Source organism: Aristolochia californica, unplaced genomic scaffold (genome assembly GCF_029961685.1).
Source record: "Aristolochia californica isolate CCGP_79_NKW_82.1479 unplaced genomic scaffold, dmAriCali1.0.hap1 SCAF_7, whole genome shotgun sequence".
Taxonomy (NCBI): Eukaryota; Viridiplantae; Streptophyta; class Magnoliopsida; order Piperales; family Aristolochiaceae; genus Aristolochia; species Aristolochia californica.
Window position 1 is genome coordinate 38,301,996 of NW_027182268.1, and position 19,750 is coordinate 38,321,745.

Below are 19,750 nucleotides of genomic sequence, written 5' to 3' on the forward strand. Positions count from 1 at the left end.
AGCGAGAGGCAAATAAGAAAATAAGAAAGCTCAGGAGCCTAACGGGCGAAAGCGCCTTTCAAAATGTTTGAATTTTTGTAATCAGGATCCGGTTGGTATTTCCGAGTCCCCAATGCCGTGCCAGTTGTGCACGCGTGTAAGCCCACACAACCTGTAAACTGTGAAGCGGAGGCAGCATTTATGCTACATTTACCAATATAACCAATAAGAACGGTAGTACATAATGTTGACAATCCACTTAATTCTACTTCTAAATATTTTACCATCTAAGACTCAATTTAGGGTGTTTTTTATGTAGAAAATTATAAAAATAAAATAATTTTTTTTTTAACTAAAAACATTTATGGCAAATTTTTTTACCCTACTTCTTGTGTGACAGTGAGGTCATAAACTGTCACTTTAACACAAAAGGATGAGAACATTAAGACATAAACACGATAAAATCGATCGATTTTTAAAAAAAAATCAAATATGATATATGAATTAATAAAATGGTTACGTAAATTACTAATTTTATTATAATATTAGGTCTAATACACAAGCTTATGTGACTTAACTATGTAAAGAATTCGGTGTCTATATTGACAGATTGTTTCAATCGATTTTTTTAAAACCGTTTATAAGTTCAAAATATCCTTGCATTATAGGATATAGAACATTTTATTGCCAATTTTTCGATAATAGTTTTACCTGTTATGTGAATTTGTGGTTGATTATTAAATACTCACTTAATAATTATCATCTTCTTTTTAATTAACCATTTTTATCATTAATTGTTATCCTAATTTTACTTTCATTGTCCATCATTTTCATTTTTATTTTTTATTATTTATTATCACATGTTATGACAATTAATGATTATAAACTTAAATTATATTAACTTAAACGTAGAGTCGAGGTATTATCATAATTTAAAGTCTAAAAACAACCCATTGTATATAAAAACCGAGACTCGGAGTAGCGCTTATTGTCCAGGTTCAGTGAATGTGGATAAATCGAAACCATTCCTTCTGCTGGTTTGGACAGCTACCGGGTTTGGGCTCAAGATGAAAAAAATGCCGCCCGCGGATTATTTCCTCCGAGTTCGACTTCCGCAGCAGAAATGCGTCGGCGGGGTTCTCTTCCCCGCCGTCGTCTCCCCGAATCCCATCTCTCGAAGTGGATTTCGTTCGGTTGACGAATTGCATAAAGCGGGATCAAGAAGGATTGAATTGCACTACTTCGTCAGAGCGGCGCAATTCTTTTGCAGGAGACACCTTCGGAGTTTAACCAAGTAGTCGAGGCTTTCGGGTATCGTGAGTTGCCCTGTCTGTGGGGAGCTGCTCCCCGAACAAACCTTCTGGACAGGTTTTTACAGCCAACGAGTCGCCGCCTGATAAGAAGATGCCTTTCACCATGAAATGGCTCAGGTAACTTCTTTCTGTTTGACTTCCGTTTTTCTCTCTCTTTGATTCATTTCGACTCCATAATTCTCAGAGGAAATAAATATATGCTGCGTTTTTCTTTCTCTCTTGTTTCTTCCTGATTGTTTGTGGTCATATTCTTACTTTAGACTTATCATTTTTTCAATTGTTGACACTTGGATTGTCTTCTAACAAAGAAAAATTAATTGCAGATTTAAACATACCTCATTCTTACAGATCATAGCATTTCTGTGGATAAAACTTGTTCAATCTCACAAATTCGTTGCATGGTGCACCTGACAACTAAAAAATTCTTCTTAATCTCCACATTGATATTTTCGTTTTCTGGGAACAATTAGTCCTCTAAAATAGAAAGTGAATAATTATCAAGAATGAATTCTATTCAACTAGTGTGTCAATGATTTAAAAATTCTAGGAGAAAATTGGCATAATGTGGGTTCATTGTGTGAAAATGGAAGCATGTGGATGGGCCTTTTTAAGTAGGAGCCAATCTCATCCTCCCTACCTTGTAGAATATGACATAACTAAAAATATGGTGGTATGGTTTGTTTGTAAAATGGATCGCTAGGGTTGGCTTCTAAGTTCATTTAAGTCTGATAAAGTTTTTCTATGGTAGGTTCCAGATTATCTCTCCAAATTATTTTTCTTCTGTGAGATGGAGCTAGGAAATTGAGGTGAAACTCCTCTAGTTCTCAGCCATCCTGTTTATGAAAAGATGAAAAAGAAGTATCTAGCATTTGTTGAAAGGCTTGAGGAACATGGTCTGATTTAAACACGAATTCTCGGCTCAGAAAATGATCCTTCTTCTCCCATTGGTTGCAGGTTGTCAACATTTTTTACCAAGAATAAAGGCATCACCGAGTAAAGGTATTGTGTGGGACAGTACTAAGATCATTGATATGTTGTCTACTTGTCTTGTGTGTAATTTGTAACCTATGTATGATAGTCAGTTATCTAATGCCCCTTTCTCTGCAATCAATGGATAACTTAAAATTTCAGCTTGTCTTCTGTGTTTTTTTCTTCAACAACCCATTGTAGCTCTAGATCTTAGAAATGGTATGGCAACTTAAGACTTGATAGGACCAATTCATGGAGATTTAGGACTATCCACTTTCTGATCCACTTGAGTTGATGTTGTAAAATTTGTAGGCTTACCTTTTTTTCGTGCTTGTGGCAGTGAAAACTTTAATGATTTATGTTGTGATTGTGTAATATAAAATTTTCTAATCCCAATCATAGAAATGCTTCATGTTTTGGTTGGGCAATATAAACTTTCTAATCCCACTTATAGATTTAACACTGCCTCCTGAAATCGATGCTGAGCTGGTTGATTGGGTATGAAGTTGGAATAGTTGGAAGATGGGGTAAAACAGTGAGGGGTCCTGTTCCAGCAATCAAGACGGATAAACTAAGGGGAAGGAAGATGAGGTTTAATAGTATGGTGGCTGCTTATAATGGATGAGAGGATGCTCGTAATGATCCTGTGAAAGCTGTTACGTTTGGAGATGGTACCCTTTGCTAGCTGATGTGATCTCCTGGCTGCCTGAGAAGTCTTGAGGGGGAATCTGTTGCTATTCCCTGGAAGAAAGGTGATATTCTCTTTATTGATAATTTAGCTGTTCTTCATTCTCTACGATCATTTGAACCTCCTTGCAGAATATTGGCTTCTCTTTGTAAATTAAGGTTGGTCACATATTATCTTCACATATTAAACCTAGGGCCAACACTTGGTACTTGTTAGGCCGCAATGACTATGTATATATTGTTCCAGAACAAAGTCGAGAGATATGCAAACCAGATGAGATTATGGTAAATGCCTTTACAGGAAGCCCCTTAGAAAGTGCCTGCCAGTTTGTTGATTCCTGAAACCTGTTACCCTATATCTCTAGTCATGACTACTACAATAATGTTTTCTGCCCTTGGATTATGAGGCTAGGTAGATTCAACTCCAGATGATAAAAATGGTTTTATAGGAGGCTCTCCTAGATGTGGTTGTTATTTCTTGCCCATTCCTAGTCATTTACTGCCTAAACTTCTAGTGTCATACCAGCTGGCGGTCTCTCATGTTGTTCGGAGGTGAATCAAATTGCATCTATGATATTTAATGCATATATAGTTTGCCTAGTGCTATTCATGTTTTTTCTGGATCTGTTGATTTCTGAACTCCACAATACTGGATAACTGGATGATTGCGAAACTGTTTTTTTCTTCAATTGTAAAAGAAAATAAAAGAAGACTATTTAACCTTATGTGTTTATTCTTTATTGATCAACAAGTCTCTTGCAGATAATACTTACTCTACGTACTTATTCTTCGTATAGCAAAAGGGTACATATCTCTTCCTCTCTGATATAGTTACGATACATTTGGGGGTCGTCCTGTTTTAGCTCCATTTCGGATCATTGATGTAGGGTTGAAGGCTCTTCTCATCTTGAAGACATTCCAAACAGTTCCAGCCGCGTGCCCTGCTGTGGCTAACGCATTGTTCGTCATCTCTCCGGTGGCTTCTCCGTACCTATTACCAGAAAGGACCTTATGATTTATGAGTGAAACCAATGACTGACTTTGATGACTATTATGCTCTGACGCACTTATTTGGACTCCAAATCAGTCAGTCAAGTCTTCTATTTATCGACTGAAGCAAGCGGCTAAGTAAAATCCAAGTTCCAGACCTACCTTTGGGAAACAACGCCTGTTACTGCAGTAGAAGTTGCAGAAAAAGCCTCCTTTTCAGCTGCTTCCAATGCATCAAAAACCTTGTCTGCAATTCGTTATCAAAATTCATTAGCTATCAATTTTAGTACAAGATGGCTAGAAGTCTCGCCTGCGTTAGTTTGATCGATGGAGAGAATTGCTTATCAAAATGATGATCATTAAATAAATACTTACTGACTGCGTCTAATGTAGCCAAAAGAACCTCGCCGGAGGTCGAGCTTAGGAATCTCTTGCCTGCTTGTGATTGAACTAAAGGTATGACCATGGAACCTGAGGCCAGTGCGATCCCTTCTAGCAATGTTCTGCTCATCTTCTCCGTCATGTTTGATATATTCCTCGCCCTAAAATCACAGTCAACAGAGCATCTCGTTTTATCTAATACGAGACAAATCCTAGGACATATATATGGCTCACCACGAATGTTCGTAATTCATATGAATTTACCACCATCGAGTTGGAAAGAAAATCGTTAAGATTCCAGCCATTACAGTGGATTTTTCTCAGAGACGAGAATGGGGAAAATCAGCTTAACTATTAACTGATCACCTTCTCAAGCCCATCTTAAGCTTGTCGTTTTCCTCCTTGACATTAGTCTGAGCTGTATCAGCAACCTCGCTGCCTGAGGCTTTGCCGATGACGGATCGGAGGTGAGTTCGAATCATCTCTCCACCACTTTGGACCTGCAATATTTAACCTGGATGTTAAAAAAAACAGAACAGCTAAAATCTGAATTAGTTGTGCTTCCTCGTAAAGCAAATGAGCATAATCTCCTCGCCTGATTGGAGTAAGCACTGCTGCACTCGAAGATCCCTTTAATCACAGCGCCGGTCCCTGCGGCAATGGCTTTTGCTAGAAGTCCGTTATAGTCCTCAACACGTGGAGCAAATTCCTTCCAATACAGGCCGCTGGAGTCAGATGGAGCAGCTAGAGCAGAGTCTGATGAAGACATGGAAAAGCTCGAGTTCTCTTTAAGAAGTGAGTCGAGTGAAGGCAATCCAGCATTTTGTTCAGAAAAGGTGACTCCGTAGCTGAAAAGCTTGCCTCCTTGTCCCGGTAACGAGAAAAGATAGTGCAGTTGATCGACCTTAACAATCGGCTCGTCTCTGGTTAAAGGCCATCGAAGATCTTCCCCGACCTTCACAAAGATTGCGAGCACCAGAGAATCTTGGACGATTTTAACAAGACTGAAATCGCCTTGGGCAAGTTTTAAGGTTTCCCAGCCTTCCATGAGGTGAACTGTGGAGTTTGGAATGCGAAGGATGGTTTCTTCTCGTGGTTTGGCCGGGGTTTTTTCTGTCTCAATCATGCGGCTTCTAAGCCTGACCCAGTTCATGTTTTCTGTGTTGTTTGAGTTTGGGTTCAACGGAGAAGTCACAAAAAGTGAACTGGATTCAGGCAGGTAGTGGAGAACGTCTGGAGAAGAGAGCTCCCTAATCTGCTTCCATGAACAACTCTTGGATATCAAAGCGCCGCAGTTTCTGCGTTTTGAGGTAGGAGCTAAAGAGTTGCAAACTGCAGCTTTCTTGCCAGGAATTAGATACTACTGGAGCCATTTTCTGAATGGGATTACTTTTACAAAGATGCTCATTTCATTCCCGTTCGATTTATTCATAAAACTAACCTTCTGAGGAATAACTTTGCAGCCACAAATCAATCACCATCAAGTGATCTCTAGCCAAAGACGATGACAATTTTGTTTACACACAGTATTCTGCTTTTCCTACACTTATTTCTTTTCAGGGATAACATGCATAAGCTTCTTCTGTTTTTTTTTTTATATTATTATTAGGGTAATTGTAGGTACTATTCTCTTAGATTATTTGAACTACACCCATCTAGTTTCCTATAATTCACTTGGAGGATAACACTAGACAAGCTTAATATACTCGAATTGCAACAAGTCAATGAAATACCCAACCGTGTTAATGCCCTTAAAAGATATTGCTCATTCTCTTTTAGGCCTCCATATAAGGCTGATAGAAAAGAGTGTATAAATTGGCATGCCTGATTCACATATTATTAGGTATTGTAACGCCCCATTATGGAGAATTAATAACTGTTAGAATGTGTTTGAATATTATAAGCTACTGCAATGGGTGTATTAATGGATTTACAATTCACTAAGCTTGACTTATCTAAAAGATCCATTGCATATTTCATTGGTGAAAATCATACTTTACCACCCAAAAAGTATCTAATTGACCTTATATTCTGCATTTCAAAGTGGTGGTGTAGATGATCAATAAATTTAGAATTTCCTTCTGCGATCCACATTAACCAGAAGTAAGGTGAGCAACATACAACCTCTCTATGAACTAAGGTGAGCAACAACAAAACATTTAACAGAAACTGATGTATTTTCTCTGCATCAAGCCTTAGTCTTTGCTGCATTCTTCAGAATTGAAGAAGGAAGAGAGGAAGCGGGATTGATGGCTTTTCTGATCTTGAAGATGTTCCAAGCTGTCCCTGCAGCATGTCCAGCCGAGGCAAACGCGTCCTCCGTTATCTCTCCAGCACTCTCGCCGTATCTGTTACCAGGAAACGATCACGCTCACATCTACAAGCCAAAAGCTCAATAGGGAGATTTACTTTGTAGCTATGCCTGTCCATATTACCTTCTGGAGACGGCTCCCGATACTGCTGTGGACGTGGCAGAGAAAGTTTCCTTTTCAGCCGCTTCTAATGCATCCAAGACCCTATCTGCAGTTTTTGTCAATAAATCAAACTCATCACCGGTTCATTCGCGGTACTCTCCCCCCCACCGTTTGAACTTCAATAATTAGGTTATAATCAAACTCAAGAACACTATAAGCACCGTCTTCTGTGCAGGGTAGAAATCAGGAAGCACTTACTGACTGCATCTAGTGAAGCTAAGAGAACTTGGCCGGGGACCATGGCTAGGAATCGTTTGCCCGTTTGTGATCGAATCAAGGGTGCAGTAACAGATCCCGACGCTAACATCACGCCATTCAGCAATGTTTTGCTCATCTTCTCTGTCATTTTCGATAGTTTCCTTACCCTAAAACCAAATCGTCAGAACAAAAGGAAGATATGAAAGAATAAGCATCCCCACATCGAAAGAAAAGGTTAATGTATTACAGTTCAACCTTTTGGCAAGACCATGTCTACCTTTTCATGCCTTTCTGAATCTCACTCTTTTTCTTCTTCTTCTCTGTGTTGCTTTGGGCTCCGTATGGTATTTCATCCACGATGCCATTGTTCGGGGCACGAGACCGTATCATCTCCCCTTCTTTTTGAATCTGATATTACATCAAAATGTGTGTTCAACAACGGGAACCGGGAGCATCAAATATCAGGCTTCGAATGAACAATAGAAAGAAAGAAAACAAAAACTAAAATACGGAAACAGCCCACCAGCTTAACGTAGGCATTGCTGCACTTGAAAATCCCTTTCACGACTTCGCCTGTCCCTCCGGCTATGGCCTTAGCGATGACCCCATTGTAGTCCTCCACCCGGGGTGCAAACTTTTTCCAGTACAGCTTTCGAGCGTCCAAAGGAGCAACAGGCGGTGGGGGAGAATCCGAAGTAGGCGAGGAAAAGCATGAATTTTCTTGGAGAAACGCGTCCAGTGAATCCAACCCAGAGCCGGTTTCAGAGAAAGACACACCATAGCTTAAAATCTCATCTCCTTCGCTGGGTAACGAGAAGAGATAATCGAGTCGGTCGACCTTGACTACGGGCTCGTCTTTGGTCAAGGGCCACTGAAGATCTTTCCCGACCTTGATGAAGGTGGCTAGGACTACATCGTCTTCGACGAGCCTGACCACCACGAAGTCTCCTTGAGCGAGTTGTACCGTCTCGCCCCCTTCCATGAGGTGGATTGAGGAGTTTGGGATTCGTAAGAGAATTTCTTCCCTGGTTTTGGTTTGGTTAGTTTCTGTTTTCACAGGAGAAGTGGTTTTCGGGGAAGATCGGCGGGTTTTGGGCCTGAAGCAATTCATGTTTTTGCCGATTTCTACTGAACTGGTTGACTGGAGAAGAATTGTTGGCCAGAAAATGCGGCAACGGAGAAGAACTGAACAAGAATAATATCTCTTAGTATGGGGAAAGGATTTGATAAGCCGAACAAGAACTATATTCCCTATTCATTCACACAATCACCGTTCAATTTATTCTTCGGGTAAAAAGCAGGTCTTTCTCTACTTTTGGGTCGGCGATCACTTTATTCCATTCCCAACTCGAGGAGAATTGAAAGATTGCAATTGAGAATTTGGGACATTTTTTTTTGTATTATAAAAAAAGGGGAAGAGATCAATCGAAAATGTCGGAAGCAAACGTCACCGATGATTTCAAACAGGATAAAGATTTTAACCTTAAGCAGAAAGGAGTGCAAAAGGGCAAAAGTGCAAACAAACAAAGGCAAATTCGGTGCTTGGCTCGTCAAGACTCCAGCGTAAGCTGATCCAAGAATTGCGCTTACATAAGCCTTGCAAGCCTGGATGGAATCAACGCTTTTTGACTTACCAGAAAAGATGATGAGAGAGGCAAGGAATATGACGGTGTAAGCCGTGCTAACCCAACCCAATTCTTGTCGTTGGACTAAACAAAGCCAGCCACGAGTGTTACGGGGTTAGTCTCCTAAATTATGACCAACCTGCCGGTAGGAATTGTGCAAGTCTGACCTAGAGTCTTTTCGTGCCTCCTACATCCAAAATTTCCGTCTGGAGTCCCTGAAAGGCAAATTTCTTACTCTAGATAACTTGATGAAGGGAGGAACCTCAATCGTCAGTGTTTCTAGTAGGCTTTGCCGCCTTTGAGATGAGACCATTGATCATCTATGGATTTGCTGCCCCTTTGCCTGGAATATTTAGTCTTACTTCTTTAGCCTATGTAACCTAGCTTCTTTTGCTAAACTCGTCGTTCAGTGCCTTGGATAATCTAGCTGGAGCGAAATCAGCTGCATTTCTAGGGCCCTCTCCTCTGGTTCCACCCCATCCATAACAAAAACATCATCTCATGTAGTTGTTTGCCTTCAGGCTGGTCAATCAATGGATCCATTTTTTTTAATGTAATTTATTTTATTTTATAAAATATTTTTTACAGCTATTTTATTTATTTACCTGATTATCAGCTCAACTATTATATAATTGGATAGTTAAAAAGTACATTGAATAAAATATAATAATCAAATTAAAAGAAATATAAAAAATATAAAAAATAACTTATCCTGTTCCAATTATATATGATTTATATTTTACACGCTTAATTTGATTTTCATCTGTACAACGAAATTTTGCAGAAGTGGGTTTCTAAGTCAGGTTTTTGGGGGCAGAATCTGATTACCAAACGCCCGCTCCGAAGTCCTAACCCGCACCCCTTCTACCAACACCGCTACAACGGTCCACTCCAATCTCCTGAACAAGCAAAGCATGCACAATAAAAACCAAGCCTATTTTCGAAGTTTAAACCCGTCCGTCTACTGAAGACATTGAAGAAATTTCCTCAGTTGAATTAGTGGCCACTCGGGTAGATAGAACTCCAAAACCATCAATAATACCAAATAACTTTATCTGCATTAGATGAAATCCAAAGTAACACACTTTCTCACGTATCTGCAACTCGCTGAAAGACCGCTCTTTGTTTGCTTAAGCCACTAAAAACAGAAAAGATGATTATAGTTAATAAATTTCAGTACTCGTTCAACTTTACTTCTCATTTTTCAGAAAAGACAGCATTTTCAGAGGCAAATCTAGCTGATATAAGTAGCTAATATGTCTTATATCAACTCCGGGTACACACCGTTCTGTATTTTCTGTTACAATATCGACATTAATATCTTACAAATCAAAATTTTCTCATGAAATAAAAAAGAACTCGAAAGAAAAAGAAGAACTCGTATTTTTGGAAACGAGGGTTTAAAGTAGGAACAAGGAACCAATTCTGCTCCTATATACACAAATTGTTGTAAAAAAGTGCCAAAAAGGAACTAACCAATCATCTTCCTTGTACAAGCCCACTGAAAATTTGGCTGTTTCCTGCAAGTGTAGCTTCCCACTCAATAGAAGAGAGAAGGATCTGTGACAGTGAGATTACAACGTCCTTCATGTCTGGCCTCAAAATTGGATCTTCATCCACACATTGCTTTGCCAACATGGCCACCTACAAATGCAAAAACTGTTTCAGAACAAGGTGAACTGTTGCCCTCAATTTTGACTTTCTTGTACAAGCTTGGATTCTCTACTTTAAAGGGTTTTTCCCTCCCCTCTTTTCATCGTTTTGATAGCTCGCACATTGTTCACTCATCTGTTCACTTACTTCACAATGTCTCAGTACTTCGATATTGGAAATGAAAGAGCTTCATGTAGAGTTTTATACTTCTAGAATATAACTGGATATTGGAAAAGAAATGGTAAGGTTGATTCAACAGAAACTTACTTTACAAACACAGTCATAAGGATATAAATCAGCCAAATTAGGATCAATGTATTCTTTCAAGCCTTCCATGCTAACTGAACTCGGACAGTGTTTGAGGGCAGCTAACATCTGAATATCACCCAAGTAACCAGTGTAAGTCACCCTTGACTGAGGGAGGAGGTATGTGCATCATGACAGTTATATAGTCCCCACAAAATTTGAGATTCACACAGCCTCAGAATCACTTACATGGAATTACATTGCAGCCTTAACATGTTAAAAGCTGATTTACACAACTATAAATACTAGAACAGGACTTACAATGGATGCCAAAGAGCGCCTTTCATTGTTGCTCAGTGCTCTGCCTGCTGTTCTTGTTATTGCTTCCTTTCCCGATATTATCTCAAACAGAACTACTCCAAATGCATACACATCACTTTTGGTGGTAGCAAAGCCATCTCTAAGGTATCTAAAGGAACCATGGAACTAAGTCAGTAAATGGCAAATTTTCTAAATGAGGTGTGAACTGCAAATTTCAGGGAGCATTTATTAAGAATGTAATTTATACTGCATTTTGCTTACTCTGGAGCCAAATAACCAAAAGTTCCCACAACTTTAGTGACAGATGCTTCTCCATCGCCAGTTTTGCCAATAAGTTTAGCCAGTCCAAAATCTGAAATCTGTTATCAAATTAAAGCAAATCATACTCATTCAGTCAAAACTTTAGGTAACAACAGTAACCATGATTTCATATCTAAATTAATAACCTTTGCCCTTAGTGCACTGTCAAGTAAGATATTGCTTGTTTTGACATCTCGATGAACATAATGAGCCTTGGTGTGTTCATGAATATATTCAAGGCCTCTTGCAGCATCAAGTGCAATCTGAACTCTTGCAATCCAAGAAAGAGATGTATGACCTGAAGGTGCAGTGACTCCACAACTTAGAACCCAAAGGAATCATTTCTTAAAACCAAATATAAGACAAGTTGCAAAAAAAGAGTCTTATAACAAGCACTGAATATTTTGTTGTTTATGTAAATTGCTCAAGAGAAGTCTTATAACTGGCACAGCATAACAACATGTTGTGGGTTCATCTCAACCCATCATGCCTCTTTCAGGAGGTGTGTTTGGCTTGTCCAACTCTGGGGCTTACCTAGCTGCCCCTGTCTCAGTGATGGAAGTTTCTAGCTTGTGTGACTGCAGGAAATTTCAGATCAATATGATTATTATGAAGTTCCACCTTCTACTAGGAAGAGCACTCCACTTTTTAATACCTAGCATGGATATATCTGCATGGTCGACCTTGTTATTAGCAGTGTATCTCGTGTATGTAAGGGGGACTTCACTATCCATTTGAATGCAATATCCCATAGTCTCTCAGTCATGTGGTCGATTACGTTTGATCTTGTAAACTCTTCTGTTGTATGCCTTTCTCCTGTCTAAAATGAAGTACTGTCTTACCATACAAAAGTGCAAAGTGTATTCTTTTTGTTCACTGATTTTCATCATGCTTATTGCCATTTTCAGTTACTATTTAATGTCAATGTTTTGTAGCATTAGGTTTCTGGCATGTATTTTTCAAATGAAGGACTAGTTCCAGTTAGTGTTCATATTTTCAGCAGAATGATATAAATAAAATAGAAACTATTCGGGGAAAGTAGAGCTTGTACACAGAATAACAATAAAACCAGATAGCTTTTTGCACTGATATCATCAATTTCCAAACAAAGTACTCTTTCTAGTGCAAGGGGATTATGTACTCTTAAAAGGTTTCACCCAAGATCTCAAAAAAGTTAAACCATTTTTGTTAAAGTTCAAACATTCATTGGCATTTATTTACACAAACTAATTAACTCTATAGGACAAAAGCACATTGAATAGCTGAAGCTTCTTAAAGCCACCTGGAATTATTATTATATAAAACCTTGTACAAAAAAAAATCATTTTTATTAACAAAAAAATGAACATATAAAGGCCCAGGCTTCTTTAAAAAACTAATCTTGAATTAGTTTCTGAGATGCCATTACCCTTGTTCTGAGGATCATGTAGATGACTCTTAAGAGAACCCTTCTGAGCAAATTCATAAATGAGGAACAACTCATCGTCAGTGGCAGCATAACCGATCAATTCTACCTTGACAACGTAAAGTGAAGCACATGGTAGTTAGAAAAACTGTTACCAAAACATTGGAGAAACTTGGAAATTAAACAGTCACATAATAGAGTATGAGCAGTACCAAGTTCATATGATGGACCTTACAGAGAACTTTCATCTCTACCATGAATTCCTTAGTTTTTGTAGCAGTCATTCTTTTGATAGCAACCTCCTATAAAGATTCATAACTCTCTAGTCAATAAACGGTTACAAAGAAAACTGAAAACAAAAGAACATGTTATTTTGAAAGTAAAAAAAATGTGTTGAATGAAGATTGACCTGATCATGAAGAACTCCATAATAGACCGAACCATACATCCCATTACCAAGCAAATTTGCATCAGAAAATCCATCAGTTGAAGAGAAAATGTCTTCATATGAAAAAACTATGGGCTTCTCCACATCAAGCACGTTTGTAACAATAGCTGCATAGAAAAAAGAAAACAAATCAGTGTACAATAACCATTGTAACAAAGACTACCAAAAGCAGGATCTAGATATGCATTGGATGGCCTATGGAAGATAGGATTGGCAACAACTGGAACTAAGCAGGGATAATTAATAGATTCTCTCTTTTTCTTTAATGACACTTGTTGCACTGCTCTTGTACGTATGAAACAGCTTTTAGTTAAATCATACATATAATCCTCATTTAAGGTTCACGGAATTTTACTTTACGTGAAACCCATATCTTTATTCCCAGCTGAAATAATGAAAATCATTGAAAATCTTGAGATGAACAAGTGGAACATTCTGTAATTTTACATCCTATACCACTAAATTCTTATCTTATTCTCTCAATATAATTTTTTATAAACCAAACCTGGGCTATAGCCACAAATAGCCAAACCAAACCCTTAAAAAGTTATATATAAAGTTCTCCTACCGAGCATTTGGTTGTTGAAGTTTGCCTGAAATACTCATCACTTAGTACAAAAACTGCATTCTTGGAAAGAATAGGTTATGCCACATTATTCATGTGAATTTCAGCAAAGCACTTTATGGACTATCTACTAACTGGAGCAGCTAGCTAGACAACTCACTCGAACAGAGAATAGCCAATAACCACTGATTTGAACGGTTGACAATGTGAATTAATCACTACTTTAAATAGTTGACAGTATGGATAACTTGTGACCTTTAGGAACATGAACATTCATTTGATGATGTGCCGCATCGCCATTTTTTGGGTCCCACTTTCCAGATTTGCAGCAAAGGTACCGTCCTGAGCCATAACAGAAACTGGGCCTTTGAAGGGTTTGAAATTTGTGAGAGGTTCTCCTATTAGGATCTTTTCCATGACTCCCTGGGACTTGATTACAACACATCCTTGATTTGAATGAAACACATACAATTACAGCACCAAGTATCAGTACCAAAGCAACTCCCATGCTCCCTAAGATCCATCCATATGGAAAATGAGAGGAATGGTGCCCTTCAGAATCTGCAAATAAGGTTGCAATTAGCTCTCCTGCTTAAACATGTAAAACAAGATGTACACTCTTTGCCTCTGTAAAGTTCTATCTTTTCATTAATCGACAGAAATGAGAAATGAGCAGATTAATAAAGGAAGTTGGACTCCAAAAATGTTCCAGTACACTGGGGTCTTCTAGCAAGGATAAAGTACCATGAGATTCTAAATGTTTATTAGTATACAAGTTAACTCTAGTGGCAGTCACCACTATCATTTATATTTTATTATTTATTGATAAGAAAAGCTCAATCTTGAAAAGAAGTAAGTTCTTTCCAGTAATGGGATGTCACACTTCCACATGTTTGCATGTAACAATTCTGATTAGAAAAATAGAAATGCTAAACATTCATATAGACCAAAGTGACTTGCATGGGCAGAATATAACAATTTATTTTCTCATTTCATCAAAAAGCTCAAACCATATAACAATTTCCATTTGCACAGATGTCATTTCTCAACCTCAAATTACATTATCACTCATGGAATCAACAAATTTAACTCCCAGATACTGACTAGCTTCAACAGTGAAACTAGAAACAAAGACTCACAGTAGTCTAGAGCATGACTACCTGGGAAATTGATATCAGCTGAAACAGGAGGTGTGGCAGGTGCTGGAGAAGAAGATATCCCTTTGTCTATAGAATATGGCTCACCAGGAACTGCAAAAAATAGATTAAAAAAATCAGTTTGACACCACCATTTCATAAGCATATGAAATAGTATAAGCACAAGCTCCTTAGAAATTGCAAAAATATCATGGAGGAAGTATTTATCCAGGATGTTTACCAGGTATTATTGCCATTAAACAACGATCAGTTGAAGAGATGTCCACTACATTGTTGAGGGTCATTAGTTTGTGGACACCTCCATGCTTCTTTTCCTTAGGAAGAACATGTATGTTGACTTTCTTAATATTATTCTGCAGGTGTCAAAATTGAAGAAAAGACTTGATTTGACCATTGTAAGCATTGAAAGCTCACAAGGATGTTGGCTATAGTTTCAAATGTTTATACTAGTGCTATTATAATTAGAGAAGGTAATTGATTGAGGCTTGGGCTTCTACTTAGTCAATCTAATGGAGGGTTTTGTAGTAGGTCTCAGGTTTGAGTTCCACTGCCTGTGGTCTGGGTATAAACCCATTGTAAAGGAAGCTGGTAAATAAAAAAACTGAGATTATCTTTCACAGATCAGTTAAAAACAGGAAATTTGGTAAACTACTCTTCTTTTGAGAAATTGGAAGAGTTGGCCAAAAGCACAATACCCGACATTATTATATTAGGAAACTACGAGAAAATCTTTGTCTTCCCAAACTGACTAATAATCCTTTATCTAAGCCTTGGATCTAGTTAATTTCAAGACAAGAATTGGATTCGATCAGATTAGCATGTTCTTCGATCAACCATATAATGACTACGTTGCAGCAGCCAAAACGACTTCAAATCACAGCTGTATGATAGTTGAATTCCTGTAAACTGATACTTCTTACTTCCGTGATGTTCCTGTTACATCCTCTGCTCTTTAGATACGTCATCCACATAAACGGAAATGGGAAAACTTCTGACAGGAGACGAAGATGAGTAGCAGATCAAAGATCCAAACAAACATTTCCTTCCTAGATTACAATCATTGGGTTTCACCACCGCATAAATTAGATAAGAAGACACAAAGAAAGATTCTCTTCTTCTAGTTCTTGGCCCATTTTTTTCACCTCGAACAATTCTCAATTATGAAACACCTAAATAGAGAAACTTTTGCAGAAGATAAACGAAAGTAGTAGTGCACACCTGAGTTCAGTGGAATATAATATAATGATCCCACTGTAACATTATTAGGATCTGCAATCCCATTCACCGTCTCAATGATTTCCATGCTCACGCCAAACCTGCTCGCCAATGAAGCGATTGTATCCCTTTCTTGCATGACATAACTCACCAAGTAATTCCACAAACGACTGGAGCATCCGCAGAATAGATGCAATGAGACCACGGCACCGGCTCGCGCCTTTCTTGTCGTGTTTGGCAGAAATGCAAGCCCACTATACGCATCGATAACCATAGCATACACCGATCCTTCATCCTTCTTGACCGTGAACGTTGTGTTGGTGAAGTACCTTTTACCTGAAGAACAGGAGCAATTTTTTTTAATGAAGAAGTAGTCATAACCGTTGCCTTCAATGGATATGTCTTCAGGGAGAACATCGAACATGCTCTGGATTTCAGCAAAAGTTTGGTGATGAGTGGGCTTGAAAGCGATAAAGGAAGTGCAGAGCCGATCGGCATCAGAGCAATTTAATGGCAGCGGAGCAGAAAGGACCGCAGTTGGACTAAGGAATAAAAGGAGAGCTAAAATGGAACTTCGTAGAAACTTCATTCTAGTACACGAGCTCGCAATGAGATCAATGAACTGAAAGAGCAAGGTTGCACTAGTCTCGATGAGCAAATTTGAGAGTCAGCAGCTACTAGTTCGTAGTTGTAGAAAATTTACACGAGTTTGATGAGAAAAAACAATACTAGAATTCAATAGAGGATGTAAATATCCAATTTAAATACTGGAAATCACAAGCGCATGAGATCACAGAGCGTAGAACACAATTCGGCCACTAAATAAAGAATTAGATATAAAAAAGGAAAAAAAAACGTGATGAGAGATTAATGAACTGAAACGATGGTCTTAGACAAAATTCGACATGAACAGTCCAATTAGCGATAGAACCAGCAACGAATTTCCTCAAACAGGGCGTATTTGAGGAGCAAAATGTATTATAAATAACTAAAAATAAACAACACAAACTCGTAGATCGGGCAGAACCACAACAATGTAAGAAAAAGGCCAAAGCTAGGAGGAATCACCGGAATTTCCACAATAGAATTGAAGAAAGTGTGCTAACCACAAACGGAAGATTAAGAAAAGAGAAACAGAACACGCAATGTTAGAATTCTACAGAGGCTGAAAGGTGGAGATCGCAAAGAAATCAACTACAGACAGGAGCACGTAAGAAGAAACAACAATCACAAACAACTGAAATTCATGCAAATTTCAGGTTGGACGTCCGAAACTAGTTCGCAAAAAGACTGAGAAGAAAGAACGAGAAAGAGGGTTTTGTGTGCACTGTGTTGAGGAGAATAGAAAGAAATGTCAAACAAAACTTCGCATTTGCTCTCTTTCTCTCTCTCTCGCTAGCTGTTAAAGGTAAAAGGACACAGGCGAGCAAAAAAAAAAGGCGGGTAGAGATTTTTAGCGAGAAGACAGATATTTACCCCTCCCATAACATAATATTACATGAATGCCAAACCTAAGTTTCATTTAACAGTAAATTTTAAATTTCCACGTCGATAATTTTTATTGTGTAGTCATTATCCAAATATTTAAAAAGCGAGAAAAAAATTTAGATAATTTTGTACGTTGCTCAGTTCGATATGGGAACCGATAGAGAAGAGATTCGTCATGGTTGGAACTAGTGGCAGTGGAGTGGTTTAGGGAGCAGGAATTCTGATTAAGATAGAAAATAAACAAATAAAAAAGAAATAGTGGGAGGGATATTTTGGGAAGTCAATTCCATATTTTCTGTAATCCTGAAGCCTTCTCGGGGAAAGCAAGGCACAAGTCGCGAGAGTAGGGAGAGCGGTGGGACATGCAGCAGCAGATTTAAAAAGGCTTGCCCCCTGAGCAACAAAAGAAATCGGGAAATCCGGATTACGTGTGTTCTGTTAGACTGGTACCTCGGTGATGCCTGCCTGACGCTCGCGTGGTCGCCGTGCCTCGCACGGACGGTTTAACCGGTTTCTTCTTTTCCTTTTACAACCTTCTAGTATTTCTATTATTGCATAATTTTAATTATCGTTACTAAAGTTTTCATTCTTCCTATGATTGGGTTCGTGGGCCCATTTACACAATCTAGGAAGTTTTTACTTTGTACGGCAAATTTGTAGTTAAAAACTAAAAGATTATTAACCTTGGTTTCTGAGTTTCAAATAATTACGTGAAACAACACGAGGCTCCGAAGCCCGCGTGAACGGTTGGCCGTTCGCATTAAAAATCGCCGTTACGTGCCGATTAAATCGACGATGGGGCCGCACGTGAGCTGAGAACAACTGTAAATCTCAGAGGATCATGAGAGAACCTGGAGCAAGACGACGAAAACCATCACACCAGCGTCAACAATCGAGAACTGTACCCTAAAAGAAACTAAAGTTTATAAATGGCAGTTAATGTGTACAAAGGCGTTCTGCTGCTGTTTACCCGGGAATAGTTGAACTTGAACTCCGTCGCTCTTACCCTAAAACAGTAATTACTCCATGAAAGCACTACTGCTGCTCTTGCCGTTTTAGTGAAAGAGAATTCGTCTTCCACGAAAAAATTCGCTCTTTACAGATGTATATTTTGCTATAAATATATACACGTTAGCTTTCAAGTCTTTAATCCAAGTTCACTACTCCCGTCCCGTGATTCGCTTTCCGGCGCTGTCCCTGCGTCTCTGACCGACCGGGGCAATCGCCAATCACTGAACTCTGACTAGAGGGGAGAAAGAAATAAGCTAAAAATGAAGTTGGCTTTTGGCTTCAGATAATTGCACATGTTGACCGTGAGGATTTTTACTACATGTCGAAAGCTTTTGAGCTTTGTTAAATGTGACTGCTATACGAGATTTGACTCCAAAGAATAAAGTGTCCAATTGTATGAGCAGAATGCTTTCTACTTTCCCTTCTCCTTTTGGTGTTTGGGACCGACAATTAATTTTTTAGAACTGTACAGGACGAAGAGGAGGGCCGAGAAGACGACTAACGCTGATGCATGTGCTGCTGAACCCATGTGAGTTGCCGTGCTGGAATCCTGAATCCAGCAATTATTTTGCTTAAGAAAATCGGTCTGCAATTATGGGGGAGGCAAAATGAAGTGAATAATCCAGTCTGGATGTTGCGTACAGAATCTACGGAGAAAGCATCTCTCTCGTAGTTTTGAGTAATGCACTGGTTCTTATTAATGAAAAGAAAAAGTCATGGGGGTTGGTCTCGTCTTGCTTCTGCAACCGGACACGTCGTTTCCACTCTAGCTTTAGGCGCTGTCAATCAATCTCTGTGTCCAGACTTCAGAGAATGTCGCTCCCAGTCTTCCTCGCCTGAGCTTCCTTCGCTCTGCTGCCGGGCAAAGACGCATGCGAGACCTAGCATGCGTGCGAGCATGGATGCTTTGCATGAAACTCGCGATGACTCGAGAGAGAATTAAAGATTGAAGTATTCAAATCATCCGTTGGAATATTTGTTTGTCTCTATCAAATCAGTCATTGTATAATATCCAGTGGATTTTTTATTAAAAAGTTCGAACATTAATGGTATCAAAGCAGGTTGGTCCGTGTTAAGTTCCGCTCCTATCGAATTTGTTCACTATTTTTCTTTGCGGGGGAGTGTTGGAATATTTGTTTTTATAAACCAAGTCAGTTTTTGTATAAGATCCGTGGGGTTGCTTTCCTCAAAAGTTTGAACCTTTTAGTGCATTGGTTTCAATATGGTATCAAAACAAGTTAGTCCCAAGTTCAAGTCCCTCCCTATTAGTAATGTGAGATTAAAAGCTAAACAATTTTCCCTCGTTATCAAGGATCTATTGTATT

The 19,750-nt window shown here is 38.7% G+C and overlaps 3 protein-coding genes across 6 annotated transcripts; all 3 read right to left on the minus strand.

Moving 5' to 3' along the window:
- Positions 1 to 3,779: 3,779 nt before the first annotated feature.
- LOC137937427 (senescence/dehydration-associated protein At4g35985, chloroplastic-like) lies at positions 3,780 to 5,472 on the minus strand. Its single transcript, XM_068782488.1, has 5 exons — positions 4,915 to 5,472; positions 4,686 to 4,819; positions 4,314 to 4,480; positions 4,101 to 4,185; positions 3,780 to 3,939 (listed from the first exon to the last, which is right to left on the minus strand). The coding sequence occupies exons 1-5, from the start codon at positions 5,470 to 5,472 to the stop codon at positions 3,780 to 3,782; spliced, it is 1,104 nt and encodes a 367-aa protein (XP_068638589.1).
- An 899-nt stretch (positions 5,473 to 6,371) lies between these two features.
- LOC137937889 (senescence/dehydration-associated protein At4g35985, chloroplastic-like) lies at positions 6,372 to 8,326 on the minus strand. The gene is made up of 5 exons (XM_068783076.1): positions 7,515 to 8,326; positions 7,269 to 7,399; positions 6,992 to 7,158; positions 6,755 to 6,839; positions 6,372 to 6,667 (listed from the first exon to the last, which is right to left on the minus strand). The coding sequence occupies exons 1-5, from the start codon at positions 8,100 to 8,102 to the stop codon at positions 6,508 to 6,510; spliced, it is 1,131 nt and encodes a 376-aa protein (XP_068639177.1). The 5' UTR covers positions 8,103 to 8,326; the 3' UTR covers positions 6,372 to 6,507.
- A 1,001-nt stretch (positions 8,327 to 9,327) lies between these two features.
- LOC137937887 (lysM domain receptor-like kinase 3) lies at positions 9,328 to 17,313 on the minus strand. 4 transcript variants are annotated; one of them, XR_011109678.1, is made up of 13 exons: positions 15,930 to 17,313; positions 14,715 to 14,804; positions 13,810 to 14,115; positions 12,951 to 13,096; positions 12,754 to 12,843; positions 12,545 to 12,650; positions 11,283 to 11,434; positions 11,098 to 11,195; positions 10,837 to 10,984; positions 10,537 to 10,644; positions 10,093 to 10,260; positions 9,659 to 9,754; positions 9,328 to 9,515 (listed from the first exon to the last, which is right to left on the minus strand). XR_011109678.1 is itself a non-coding variant. In XM_068783075.1 (12 exons), the coding sequence occupies exons 1-11, from the start codon at positions 16,513 to 16,515 to the stop codon at positions 10,096 to 10,098; spliced, it is 1,995 nt and encodes a 664-aa protein (XP_068639176.1). In that variant the 5' UTR covers positions 16,516 to 17,313; the 3' UTR covers positions 9,328 to 9,515; positions 10,093 to 10,095. The 4 variants fall into 4 exon arrangements, 3 of the variants coding, with proteins under 3 accessions (XP_068639176.1, XP_068639175.1, XP_068639174.1); XM_068783075.1 differs by lacking the exon at positions 9,659 to 9,754; XM_068783074.1 differs by lacking the exon at positions 9,328 to 9,515 and having other exon boundaries at positions 9,523 to 9,754.
- Between the last annotated feature and the right edge of the window lie 2,437 nt (positions 17,314 to 19,750).